Genomic DNA, 15,366 nt, shown 5'->3' with positions numbered 1-15,366 from the left:
CAGTGGCGGTTCAAGTGGAGGTGGGGGGAGGGTGTTCAATGCAATTCCCTATTTGACTCCCTTATGTTGCCATGTTGGGCAGGATACGCTCTCCTTTTCGCGAACACTTGGTGTCATCACTATGTAATATTGATTCATGAACAAATTCTTATGAAGAAGCCGGAATCGTAGAATGGACCCTGCTTTTAGCAGATGTTTGTTATGATGATGGAAATGGCTTATATTTATTATTAATATGCACCGTGTGTTATTAAATTACTATTTGGGAGTAGTATATGTAGCGTAACAGTCTTTATGGCAGAATTTGTTTGTTAGTGAGCACTAATAGAATGGCCTGGAACGTATGAGAAACTGGTAAATAATATAACGTTTGGTGGTTTGAGTTTAGCAAGATCTGTGGGGCGTTGGGATCGCCAAGTGATAAACGTTCGCTCGTCAGTCGTCACGCGACAACCCGGGTTTCGATTCCCCCGATTAATTATCACATTATCCATAGCTAGAATAGGACAGTCATTCGACAATATTGCAACAGATTCATTATGTATGTCACAGATGAATTAAAGATCATGTTTCTTTCCCGGGCAGCGTTGCACAAAGCGATCTTTACGCTCAGGTGATCGTAACTCCCATACATTAACATAGACTTAGACTGACGACAGTCGTAGTGCTGAGGTTGTTTTCTACAACGGCGCCCAGAAGATTAAGTTGCACCTGTATCAATATTAAGGTAACTTACGTAAGAAAGCCAATTGATAAAGGTTTTGAGGTCGTATTACAGCAAGAAGCCAAAGTCTGAACACTCACCTACTAGTAATATGGTTTTTCCGTTAAACCTTCATGAAGATCTTTGTATTCGACCTTGAACCACATGTGACCATGAACTTTTGCTAGGCATGCGACAACGATCGATCTCATGGATAAGATCACATTTGTAAGCAAGACTTTTCATGTTATGTATGGGAGATGTGGATCTATTCTTTTATAAATTAGAGTTGTCAATGACTTGAGCGATTCTGCTTGCCATAAAAGCGACTATGCTGGTCGTAAGAGGCTACTAACGGGATCGGGTGGTCAGGCACGCTGATTTGGATGATGCATGACATCGTATCCCATTTGCGTGGATCGATGATCATGATGTCAATCACTGGATTGTCTGGTCCAGACTTGATTATTTACTCATATTCATATAGCTGGAATATTGCTGATTGCGGCGTTAAACAACAAACAAACAAACAAACACACCCTATACCCCGCGTCATTATGGAAGAGTCACCTGAGTTTGATGGGTGTCAAACATACAAAAACTAATGTTTGTAAACAGAAACCTGCAGACTTATGTTTGTCATGTGAAGCTACCTTAAGATAGGAGAGCCGTAGCAGTCAGTTACAGAAAGAACACCGAACTACATACATATATGTACTCGAGTATCTACAGACCGTCGTCATGTAGCTGGAATAATGCTGAGTGCGGCGCTAAACAACAAACAAATCAAAGACGTGATAAAAACATTTGCCTGAACGGATGGTTACGTGTTGTGCTAATTAGCTTTCCATTTCATGAGTACATGCAAGCTGATATTTTTGTTTGAGACATATCTGTTCCCTCAGCGCTTGGTAGACATACAATTGATATTCTTTGAAAGGATCAGCCAAATAAAATAGACTTTGTTTTTACCAACAAGACATTATTTTTCAAAATTTAAATTCCTAAGTCAAATCCCGTTCAAGAAAATTGCACAAAAGAGGGGGGCCTTAACGCGACATATATTGAATAGTCACAGTGAGTTAAATTTAATGTAAACATGATCTGTTACTCAAGTAAGTTATACCCAGACGACCAAGGTGCCTGGACATGGGTTACACACTACAGCTGTCCGTGGTCACGTGGGCTCCATTCTGAGAAAGCCATGCTATGCTGGACTTCCCTGTGAAGAATGTGGTCAGTAGATATAGGGGTGTATTTTGCTGGTCAGAATGTTCCGAGTAGCGGGGAAAGTATAACCTTCCGCATTCATGGTGAAGTGTAAGAATGAGTTGCGGGTGCTGTCCACACCCAATGATACCCCAGTTACCGTAGAAAGGCAGTTGTAGTGTCAGCCGAGGTCGTCTGGAAGCCCGGCCGCAAATCCATACACAACCTTTTCGGCCCGAGGAAGAGAATATGATAATACAATCGACGTTTGCCCTTGAACGTTGCATAGGAGGCAGTGCAAAAACAGTGACACCTCGATGACCCGAACGCCATTAACTAGATATATGTTTAGTGTAAATGACGACTATGCTTGTCGTAGGAGGCGACTAACGGGATCGGGTGGTCAGGCTCGCTGACTTGGTTGATGCATGTCATCGTATCCCAATTGCGTGGATCGGTGCTCATGACGTCAATCACTGGATTGTCTGGTCCAGATTCGATTATTTACAGACCGCCGTCATGTAGCTGGAATACTGCCGAGCGTGGCGTTACCTTTTACGGCAAGCATGGGTTGCTGAAGACCTATTCTACCCCGGAAGCGTAAAAGGCAAAATGGTGGTGAAAATTATATGAATGGCTCACTGAAAATGAGTGATGACACCAGGTGTTCGCGAAAAGGCTAAGCATGTCCTGCCCTACTGAAGTAAGGTTTTAATTTAGAAACAATCGAAAATTGTCCAAACAATAACTCTGCATTTTATAACATACATTTGTTAGTACTATTATTAATTGTTCCCACACGACCACGGATGAGAAAGAAATTAGGTCCTATTAATTTTAACTTCCGCGGTCTTGTGGTGGTCAAATCAGCTATTTTAGTCAGAGGTTGTTACTGCTATTTGAAATCTCTACAATTCACAATCGAACATATTCATAATTCATGATAGAATCTACATTAAGCTTTCAGCGTTTTTCTTCTTATTTTTTAGTTGTTATGATGCCATATATGCTGTTGGGACATATATGGGAATATCAGTATGCCATTTATCAGGTATTCTACAAAACGTTTAAATCGTTTTGGATTTGATTATCCACAACAATAGAACGCAAATATTATTATCTTGTCTAATAAACATGGAACTCCGACCATATAACACGAACCAACTGCCTACATTACTACATACTACTACATAAACTACCGTGCAAAAGAAACGCCGCCCAAAAAAATGTTCTAAAACAAAATTTAGTAACAGTTGATGTTTTTTGTTTTTTTTAAACAATTATCTAAAAACGGTATTTGAAAAGACTCGTCCCCCTCTCGATGAATGTTATGTGCGAAAATACGACAAACCAATCAGAATGCGTGTATGACTTTCAAGGTCTTCGTCAAAGAATCCCTCGGAAATAATTTTTGATTTTACATATGTCTTGCATCTAAAAATATACTCAAGACACAGTTAAATATATTCAATCATACTGTATAATTCCGCATGTCCCGATGTGCTTTAAATTGCATTTGAAATATATTTAAAGTATGGGGAAATATATGTGAACCATTAGGCAACGAGGTATGCCTGTTTGCGCTAAGACGGAACCCGGTCGCAAAAATATGTGAGGGGCTAGAGTCGCTATTCGGCTTGTCCCGGAATAACACGAGTTGGTCACGAATGGACGTTTCCGAACCCTGCGTCCAAGTTGGTTCCAGAGGTGCTCTATGGGCGACAGGTCCGGTGATCTGGCTGGCCACTCTAATACGGTCACGTTGTTGGCGTTCAGAAAGTCGCTAGTGACTCGAGCGTCCGTGGGTGTCGTTGCAGGAAAGGCAGCACCAAAGGCCGCAAAACCTCACCAATGTAAGGACGTCTTCTGGTCCCCGCAGATGCCACCCCAGACCATGACACTAACATCTCCATAAGGCTCCACTACTTGGACGCAACAACGGGCCGTCCGTTCACCACGTCGTCGGTAGATTCGAACCCGCCCATCAGACTTGAAGAGCTGGCTGCTACTCTCGTCGCCAATTTCTCTTCTGGCACTGCTGTACAGTCCTGGCCCATCTCAGTCTGTGATGTCGGTGTCATGCCCTTGAAAGGTCGATAGGCACGGAGGCCATACAGGCGGAGTCGTCTAACAACGGTCCTACAGCTGACTGGATGTCCAAGGCTGTTGCAGATGATGACGGCAAAGTTAGGAATGTGAACATTGGGTGAAGCACCCGTAAATACCGGCCTTCCTGTGGGGGCGTGACCTTGGGTCTTCGACTCCTCGGTCTGTCTGCAGTACTGTCAGTTTGCCTGTGACGTGTGACAAGTCTGGCGATAGTGCACTTGAAGCAGCCCATGATCCTGGCAACGAGCTCCTGCGTCGCTCCCATTTGCAACATACCGATGGCTCTCTCCCTCTGCTCTGCGGTTAGTCGAGGCATGTTCGTTGTTTCATATGATGTTTTATACCAGAATTTCCATACCGGGAACTTTGTGCACATTTTACATTTTAGTGATTAAATTCACTTGCCTCGCAAATCACATTGCATTCCAGCTATGTGTTCCAAACTGTTTTCGGGAACACATTATTTTCCCTCCCTCATAGATCTATAGATTTTTTATTACTGGGGGCCAGTGTGTCCTGTTTTATTCACTAAGACATTCTTTTACCACATGATGACAGTTTTCCATTATGATTATGATTATGATTTTGCTTATAAAACTTATTTCATTTAAGTACATTCTATTTTTTATGGTAAAAACTTATATATGATGTGTCTGTATAGATAATTAATTTTACCTTATGTTAACATGCCGATGTTTCGTTCCAATATGTACCTTTGTAAATCCTTTATACAACAAACCATCTTAATACTTATATAATACTGAAATGGAAGCATTCATTTTACGTTGAAAACAATTCGCGTTTTAAGGAATAACTTACGCCCTAAGTTATACTAGCTCGGTCACTGCTTCCCTGCGGTATTGCCGTCTACCGAAACCTCGAAGTCGTGTTTAATCCTTTACTGACACCTCACTAAAACCACCAGTGATCACATTTATTTCAAAATCCGCTTCTGCGACACGCCTCTTGAATAATCTTTTGCATGTGCTAAACATGGGTTCTGGGTTCTGGGAGATTTTAGGTCCGCTTCTGTGCGTACTCCGCTGATGGCATATCGAATTCGGCGCACCTGATTTACTGCTCTTTACTCAAAACTCTACACTAACACCAAGACAAAAGTAGCTGTGTTCATATGAATTTATTCATAACTGAAAATTAATATTTAATTAATTAAGACGACATGGAATACATGGATAACAGATCGATCACTCTAATCGCCGTGCATACAACCAATCACAGATCAGCATAGCTTGTTTCAGGCGTGCTGTTTGAGATTAAATTGAACATCACCGTTTCTGCCTTTGATTTATTGTTGTGAAATTTAAACTAAAGTTTACAAGAACTTGTGTCAATAACACAAACAGTTTTAGGTTCTTCTATAGAAAACCCCGTGGGTTAATCTTCAGCCCAATTAAGACAGGACACGTACGTGCTATATGCTAAATAAGAACGTGATCACTCTTGAGTATATCAGTATGAGTTCGTAGTTATAGAAAAGTGAGTCAAGTTGCCCCGGTGTGCACTATTGACACTAGTCATACGTGTCGAATTGAATGAAGGCTGTCAATCATGATAGTGGATGTAAAGGTTAGGATTCATGACATATTAATTTTCAACTGCGAAAGGATTTATTGAAAATAGGTTAGTAGCATTTGCTTTTTATCCATTCATAAACACAACTGTACCAGCATGAAAACTCCCTCGACTGCAATGCTCCCGACTGACGTTAATGAACACACCGTTTGCAAATTCCGGTGTTCAGTATCTGGGTATGTGCTGTGTTTAAACATTCTGCACATGGATGGGCCACGGGTGGCCCAGTGGTCTCCGGGCGCCGCCATTCTCTTGAGCGTGCCAGAAATCTATCATTGTGGGTTCGAATTTCAGATTCGCCCTGATTATGTGTCTAGGTTTGTCAGCAATAGCTGTACCAGTGGGTTTAAACAACTCGTCCCTCGTCAAGTCATGATATAACTGAAATAATGTTCAGCACAGCCTTAAACCAAACTCACTCACTCACCCACCCACCCACCCACCCACCCACTCACTCACTCACTCACTCACTCACTCTAAACTACTGTGACCAGCCAATGCGGGTTTGTCTCTTACATCAAGCCAACACGCCGTGATGTAAATGAAATACTAGTAATCTTCAAAACCAACCTCACTCCTTCACACATATTTCTGTCAAACAATTATACAACATTTATGTAATTATCAAAATTCCACAAAAGCCATTCCTGAAAAGAACTAATTCCAAATTCATCTGTTTTGTGAATCTTGTCTATTATTAAATATGATCAGGCTATTATATCACATCATCAAGGCAATTATCAATATAGATCATTAACATTGAAAGACAATGCGACTTTTAATTTGATCATCATAATCATCCTAAACGATGAAAATGTCAAACGGTAAATGTTGACACTTGACATTCAGATTCAACACTCGGATGACATCAAACTGCGCGTCCTTTATTAAGCCGTAACTTTGGAGTTGACAAGCTGCCCTTGCGGCGTGTATTATGGCGTGACGTTCGTTCAACTGGTGTTTATGAGGGTTTCAAACAACCATTGAAAGCTCGAACGCGCCAGTTGTCTCGTCAAGAAATATTTCAGCTTCCTTTAGACTGCAAGTTATCTGCAGCCATGAAGATATTATGTCTAGCGCTGGTAAGTTAATTTTCAAATTTCGTTTCTTTGCACAATAATGAATTTGCTGTGTGTTTTCATATTCATTGAAGCTTTGGATAAAGGCTGAACCTGTAGGAAGGATGCGGTTTTCCTTTTAAACGGGGTGAAGTTGACATGAAGTAGGGAATATAGTTGTGTATTAAACAGTGTGGAGTGGATGTGAGTTAATTAGATGCATGATGGTATGGTTATCAAGCCTACAGCGACCATCATTATTACTTTTTAGAATGTCTGGTCTTACACTATTACAACTGTACAACGGGGGGAATGAGGGTTACACGTTAGAGAATCAATATGTTTTTATAGTTGACGTTAAATGTTTGAGTAACTGTTCTGATGTGGAGCTATGCTCGTATCCATTGTTCTTGGCCCTCTTGGGCAGTCAACGTCAATTCCACACAACATACCGTAAATCCTAAAATAGTGGCCTGTGTCTGTTTTTTAAATAAGTTCACTTGCCGTTGAAGAATCGTTTACAATATCAACAATAACGATGTTAAAAATGTCAACATTTTGTTTGTTTGGTGTTTAACGCTGCAATTGGCAATATTTCAGCTACATGACGGCGAACTTATAATGATAGATATTTTTAGCAACGATCCCCGAAATTAGAATGCGATGACACGCTGTCAACCAAGTTATCGAGCCTGACCGCCCGATCCATTAAGTCCACTCTAACGACAAACATGGGTCTCGGGGGGGACCTTTTCTAACCAGGAGTCACCACGGGAATGTGCCTGTTTTTCAAAATGTGTTTCTTTACAAGCGTACATTTCCTCTATACATGTATGTATACAATTGAAGCATATTTGATCCTGTATTTTTTTATGCTTCCTATATCAGCGTTTTTTCAAGTTAGTCGTGTAATAAAGGCTCTACGGTAGACGTTGTTTTTGTACAAGGGCCACCATTACCGCTTTGTGTATTCGCGACAGGGTGTATTTATTTTCGCAAGTCCTTCAGACCCGGTGTTTATTCAAGAAAATCTTTTAATCAAGACCATCAACAAACACCGCGCGGAACATGGGGTCCGCAGTTCAGAGGGATGTAACTCACAGTGGCCAGTGGATTGGGGCTGAGTTGGCTTGAAAACAACACAACATCTATTTTTGTTTCGGCAGTAAAAGAACCCCAAGTTTGAGGACGCTAAACTGAACCTTTATGCTGGTCGTTCTCCCAGTCTCTGAACCATATTATTTTCTCTTCCGCCCAGCCTTTACTGTAATGTAAACGCTCAAAATGAAGTAAGTCCAGATTTCCCCCAGGTTCAGGAATCTCAAGTTCCCGTCTATCTGGGGAGCCTGTTCCATCAAAATGGAGTTATTTGTCTCTATCAAATTTATAGATTTTCAGAGACTAAGCGTTAGCTTATTATATAAGGCATCCACGATGTATTGTGGATAACAGCACTACTACTACTACTACTACTACTACTACTACTACTACTACTACTACTTCTACTGCTATTACTACAACTACTACTACTACTACTATATTACTACAACTACTACTACTACTATTTATGATAATAATAATAATAATAATAGATCACCAACACCCTCTTTGCTTCATTTTGTATTTTAATCTGTGAATAATAATAAAAGGCAGAAGGCTGCAGTAGTTGGGGAGAGTTGTCTGGGCTGCGTGTGGTGGGGGGTGGGGGGGTGGGGGGGGGGGGGGGGGGGCGCTTAGCTGACCCTCTTTGCTGCATTTTCTTCTCCCAGGAAGCGCTGCCTTGTCAAACCCACCCAGAACCTATCGGAGAATGTGAAGACTCCCCAACGCGGCAGCCTTCTGCATTACCCAGAAGGTCTGTATTCCTGGTAGCAAACCCGGGTACTCTCCCAATGTCAGCCAACAGATTGGGAGGTTCCAAACCTAAGGTACCGAGAAACATGGGGAGTCGGGCAACTTGGTACTTGGGATGCAAGCGTGACATTTCGAAAGCGAGGTCTGCATATCACATCTGTGTCAAAAGGGGCAGAAATTCAATAATATAAATGATTTCATTGGATTTATCAAAAAGGACAAGATCAGGTTTGTTGGCCTGGATACGTCTGAGGCTGTATTTTCCATGACGCCCTCTACATATTCCGGGTCGTACCATGGATGGACGTCTGTGTCAAAACCACAAGCATGGCGAAGACGGTAATAAAATGATCGAGCCACTCCATCGTGTCGCTTAAGATGTATTTGTGCCAAAACTGGGCATCCACTGACAATGTGTTGGACAGTCTCATTAAATTCATTACATAATATACGTTTCATATTGAGGGGTTGGAGTGGGAAGTGACTGGTCCTGAGCAGCAAACAGAAAGTCTTCTGTTTCACTTTTCAGGCCAGCCGACCACATACAAGCAAAGGACTCTACAGGGTTGCTCACGATCTCAACACACTGTACAAACTCGATGCAGTGGTCGTTTAGATCGCCTCTCCGTGAAAAACTGAGTCTGTGCCAGTTTGATATGGCACTCCGCTTGGTTGACACTCATTTCTGTACCGTCCAGCAGTACAGAACCATCATCAAAATCAACACTGACATTGAGATTATGCCCCACATCCTTGGCTCGTTTTAGAAAACTATGGAATGCCTTGTTTTCATCACGAGTCTTGGCATGGTTCACATGAGAATCATCAGACAAATAAATGTGTGCAAAAGTGCACAAAACAATTCAATCATGAAGAGCGTACACATTAATCAACCCACGCCCTCCCACCATAATTGGTAAATATAAGCGATTGAGGGAAGAGCGAGGGTGGTGGGATCTACTGTCTGCCACGATTCTTCGTGTGAGGGTGTCAATACCCTGAATTTCTTGTTCGTTATTATTATTATTATTATTATTACCTCAGTCATTGGATCAGTGTGCTCTCAAACCTCATTCTCAGCTTCCTAGGGAGTATACAACCAAAGCTGCCGGGCACACATTCACTGTATAGCACTGGGTGAACAGAAGCCTATGTACAACCCTCGTCCGTACCCCATGTAACCTGCAGGGTCCGAACACCTATAGAAACTCACAGGAGTCACCCATCCACCTACTCTCCGCGACCGACATTGCTTAACTTGGTCTGATTTGTGACCTGTGTGCAGTTCACAGGACCACGTGTCACACAATAATTGTTTGTACCGACTGAAAAGAATTCACTTCAGTGGATCGACAATATTCTTTGATTCATGAAACAATTCCCAAGCCTCAGTATTCAGATACTTAAACAGTATAATAGTGAGTAAATGAATTTTGTTAAACGCCGCTGTTAGCAATATTTCAGCTATACCCCGGCACCGAGTCAGGACCAGATAAACCATTGATTTTCAGCATGAGCAACGCTCCACGCCATTGTGGCACGAGGAAATGCAACCAGCCTGGTCACAGATTAAAAAGAATATTGAAAAAGAAAAAGGTCCACATTTTACTCGGCTGTTACAAGTATGGAAGTGATTAAGCCTTCTCTCTCAGGCATTTCACGTTCTCTTTTCAACCCGTTAAACTGGGGTCAAAAGAAAGTATGCACTTCACTCATTACCGTGTACTGTGAAATGCGACCATCATGTTCCTTGAGACGTCATATGCACGTCACCATGCTGTGAGATATTCATTGATATGAGACGTGCAATGTCGCCAATGCGACCTGTATCAAATACATCCGCTTGGTTCCCTGGGTATGCTTCGCTGGCACTACACAGCAGCACGACACAGAAGCGCGACACAGTAGCACTACACAGCAGCACTACACAGCAGCACTACACAGTAGCGCGACACAGAAGCGCGACACAGTAGCGCGACACAGTAGCACTACACAGCAGCACGACACAGAAGCGCGACACAGCAGCACGACACAGAAGCGCGACACAGTAGCACTACACAGCAGCACTACACAGCAGCACGACACAGAAGCGCGACACAGCAGCACGACACAGAAGCGCGACACAGCACTACACAGCAGCACGACACAGAAGCGCGACACAGTAGCACTACACAGTAACACTACACAGTAGCACGACAGAAGCGCACTACACAGTAGCACGACACAGAAGCGCGACACAGTAGCACTACACAGCAGCACGACACAGAAGCGCGACACAGTAGCACTACACAGCAGCACTACACAGCAGCGCGACACAGAAGCACTACACAGTAACACTACACAGTAGCACGACAGAAGCGCACTACACAGTAGCACGACACAGAAGCGCGACACAGTAGCACTACACAGCAGCACTACACAGTAACACTCTACAGCAGCACTACACAGCAGCACTACACAGTAACACTACACAGCAGCACTACATAGTAGCACTACACAGCAGCACTACACAGTAGCACTACACAATAGCACTACACAGTAGCACGACACAGCACTACACAGCAGCACTACACAGTAGCACTAAACAATAGCACTACACAGAAGCACTACACAATAGCACTACACAGTAGCACTACACAATAGCACTACACAGTAGCAATACACAGCAACACTACACAGCAGCACGACACAGAAGCGCGACACAGTAGCACTACACAGCAGCACTACACAGTAGCACTACACAGCAGCACTACACAGTAGCACTACACTATGTTCTTGTTTCATTTTAGCCAACACCAAAAATGGGTGAATGCTTTCTTTTTCATTTTCTATATGTTTATATGATGTAGTTTTGTTTCGTTTCAACTTCGTATTTCGCTTGCTGTCGCCAGACCATGAGTGTGATGGCCGGGGCAGCCACGGTGCCCAAGCAAGGTGAGTAAATTCTTCTTTTATATTGCGTTATACAAAGGACGAAAGCGTTCCGATAAATCAGGATGACTGTTGATATAGGGACAGGTATAATATTTCTCTTTAGACCATACATAGTTAATTTGATGTCGAATTATCTCACCCTTACATCTAAACCAGGCGATGGCCATCACATGCATACAGAATAATTCCTGCTTCATCATAATGATCCGTTGCTATAGCTACAGATGATACGATGTATCTCTTTTGCAATGCTATACGCATCACAAGACACTATATATATGGTGCCTGTTTCACCATACACTATTTCGAGAAGAAACCGTAGATAAGATATCGGAACGCAAAACTCGATAACAGCAATACATGATTGAGATTTTATTCACTGACATAAAATGTGCAGTAGACAAATAAACAATTGAAACACATACAATTTAAAACAAATAAGAATTATGGTGATACAGAACGCCAGTTGTGTGATATGTTTCATTTGTCGTGTCCGCCTTTATTTCGAATCGAAATCATTATGCGGATCTAGTGAGTCAGTTGGGCCTAACGCCGCTTTGAACAGCATTTCAGTAAACTCAAAGCCTGTTTGCGGAACCGCTTTGGTGAGGCCCAGAGCCCGTTCCACAAAGTTTGTTTGTTTGTTTGATGTTTAACGCCGCACTCAGCAATATTCCAGCTATATGACGGCTATCTGTAAATAATCGAGTCTGGACCAAACAATCCAGTGATTGACATTAGGAACATCGATCCACGCAATTGGGATACGATGACATGCATCAACCAAGTCAGTGAGCCTGACCCCCCGATCCCGTAAGTCTCCTCTTACGACAAGCATGGGTTGCTGAAGACCTATCTTCACGGTATCTAGGCAAATGTTTTTACTGATATAGATAAATCTCTCAATGTGGACCCAAAACATTCTCTTTGACAAGCAAAGCCTTGGCCTCAGTTCACTAGTCGATTGTACGTAACCATACGGCAGTCGCACATATTTCTTGAGGCACGAGTTACGATCGCTTTGTGAATTCGGCCAGTTTCTTGCTTGGGAAAGAGAAAATAACCCAGTCCCCAGTTACGACTTTGTTCTTTGTTACAAATCCAATTAAATCTGATGTTATATGTCAAACAGTGCCCAGCCGTCCAGACCGCTCCTTCAAAGACGACTACTCTTTGAGAAACGAGGTGACCTTCAATTCTAATGGCGACTGTACCATATTAGGGCAGGACCTCCGGGAACTTGACTGTCGCTGGATCCTACACAGTGACTACGACCGCCTTTTCGACGACTACGTTCTCAATGCACGACCTCGCCAACAAGTGGTGTTATACCCAAACGGAGACTGCGTGATAGAAGGTGACATGGTGTTTGTGATGGACTCTTGTCGCAGGCGTTTAGGGGCTCGAGAGTACGACCGTCTCTGGAAAGACAAGTTTGGATTGCCCAACATCAAGGTTGATGATGAGGGGTACTGCTTTATGGGGGACATCGAGTTAGCGCCAGATGATTGTCCAGTTTTTATTGGATATGTACCGTACATTGTACTCCTGAGTCGGAAGACCTACTCACAATAGATGAAGATCTGTTGATTTAATGTTGTGTCTTAAAGGTAGACATCGACCGTGCTTTCCGGGAGCTGTTTAATCCCACGTGTCACGCCCGGTCTTCCTGCCTTTGGGTGGCTTCGATGGCTTCCTCTACACTATGAGATCCCTCGCGTCTTTGTACATTTGTTGACAGGTACATGTACAGAGAGATCTAGGGATATGTTCCAGTTAATAAATGTTGCACACTAAGCATTATGTAGTTTTGAAGAGTTTTGGGGCGGCGGGGTAGCCTAAGGCTAGTGGTTAAAGCGTTCGCTCGTCATGTCGAAGATCCGGGTTTGATTCCCCACATGCGTACAATTTTTGAAGCACATTTCTGGTGTCCCCCGTTTTGATATTGTTGGAATATTACTAAAAGCGGCGTAAAACCATACTCACTCACTCACTCACTTGACGAGGGTTGTAATAATTCATCGAAATAGCGATGTATCGCAATATATCGATAGGAATCATTATAGACAATGATGTTGCTATGAGGAGAAAATATTAAAGAATGTGAAACTTTACTAAAAAAGAATTTGGTTCATCCTAGACTATTAGGTGTGTCATATTTCCATTCTGTTGTGGTAAATACTCAGGTCCCATTCGCCTCTGTAGCTTCGTTTTTAATCCGATCAAATACACGCCACGCTAAAAACGTCTACCTACTTTGCACTAATGTGCAAGAGATATTGTGTAAAAAGTTATTGAAATAAATGGACATTTCTTCCCAAACGAAGCTTTTGGAAGAAATAGGGCGTAAATCCCAACCCTGTTACTCATTTGTAACGTATGGTTTCATATGTAATGAGTTTATCATACCAGAAAACCGTGTTAAATTTGGTTAATATTTATATTAATTTTTAACTAAAACTGTCATATGATCAGTGATTATTACTTGCAAATTTACGGCCACGAATCATATATTGATCTATATTGTTCGGAGATATGAAAAATAAAAATGTATGTGAGTGAGTGAGTGAGTGAGTGAGTGTATGTAGGTTGAACCCATGGCCACCTTATTACATGAAAAAACTGCCTGTTTGCCATTGTCGCATAATTGTAGATTCTATATCATGGTCTTTGTTTTACGCTAGTGACAGCTCGACAGTAATTATATCATTTTTCATCATTACATATTCCTGTCTAGATATAAACACAAGTTCCTAACCTCGCTGCAATCAGCGAACAATGAGTCAACAATGTTCCATAATTGCTGGTTGATGCTCGAGTGTTCACTATCTTACAAGTGTTAAAATTTTAACGGAATACAATAACTGTGTTTATCTCGCCTTACATTAAAATACTAGCTTCTGAATGGTTAAAGAGCGGTCATGTAGCCCCCTGAGAAATCAATCGCAACACACTTTAAGCAACTTGCTTATCACGAATAAGAATCGTTGAGCTGAAATGAACCGATGTTTATTCGAATGCATTGGGTAAAGGGAAGTAACTCGGTTCGTTTGCCTCGTCAGCTGACTGTCAAAATGCGCGAGTCAAAGCGTGTGATGTACACTGTGTATGAGCCTATGTACCCCCAACAGCTCGGGGTACATAGGCTCACATACAAGGTACATCACCCCATATACCCCTCGATATCGGTGGTTAACTTATTATGTTACGTGCATGTGTTAATGTCTGGTAATTGAAAATCCCATTGAAGGAGAAAAATGTTTGAAGTGTGATTTCCCAGAATCAAGTTTTGGGGACAAACACTCTTGATAAATGTTTTGTGTAGAAAATGGGAGGATTGACAAATATTGACATCACAAAGCGTTAATCCGGATGGTATCGGACACAAGAGAAATTGTCGGGGTTGTCAGTTCAGGATTGGCGAATATGTTTTTAGTACTTTAGGGGTGAATAGTTTATGGGGTATTTAGATGTCACCGACATAATCTCATAAACTGTTGTACTTAATTGGGATGCTTGTCGTAAAAGGCGACTATGCTTGTTATAAGAGGCTACTAACGGGATCGGGTGGACAGGCTCGCTGACTTGGTTGATGCATGTCATCGTATCCCAATTGCGTGGATCAATGCCCATGATGTCAATCACTGGATTGTCTGGTCCGGACTCGATTATTTACAGACCGCCGTCATATAGCTGGAATATTGCTAAGTGCGGCGTTAAATAAACAAACAACAACTTAAATGGAAAGTTTCCGGGCTAACGAGATTCCGATGTATTCAGTTGTCCCCGGGTAGTATATCTGATCGCTTGTGGGGGCGGTCGGGTAGCCTAGTGGTTAAAGTGTTCGCTCGTCACGCCGAAGACCCGGGTTCGATTCCCGACATAGGTACAATGTGTGAAGCCCAT

At 42.3% G+C, this 15,366-nt stretch overlaps 1 protein-coding gene across 1 annotated transcript; it reads left to right on the top strand.

The window, feature by feature from the left end:
• The first annotated feature begins 6,521 nt into the window (after positions 1–6,521).
• LOC139445969 (uncharacterized) lies at positions 6,522–13,340 on the top strand. The gene is made up of 3 exons (XM_071227218.1): positions 6,522–6,696; positions 11,418–11,460; positions 12,593–13,340. Exons 1-3 carry the CDS (start codon positions 6,673–6,675, stop codon positions 13,033–13,035), a joined length of 510 nt encoding a protein of 169 aa, XP_071083319.1. The 5' UTR covers positions 6,522–6,672; the 3' UTR covers positions 13,036–13,340.
• Positions 13,341–15,366: the final 2,026 nt, after the last annotated feature.

This window comes from Haliotis cracherodii, unplaced genomic scaffold (genome assembly GCF_022045235.1).
Source record: "Haliotis cracherodii isolate W230 unplaced genomic scaffold, xgHalCrac1.p SCAF_6, whole genome shotgun sequence".
NCBI lineage: Eukaryota > Metazoa > Mollusca > Gastropoda > Lepetellida > Haliotidae > Haliotis > Haliotis cracherodii.
Note: the sequence above shows the minus strand (reverse complement) of the source record. Positions and strands in the feature narration are given on the sequence as shown.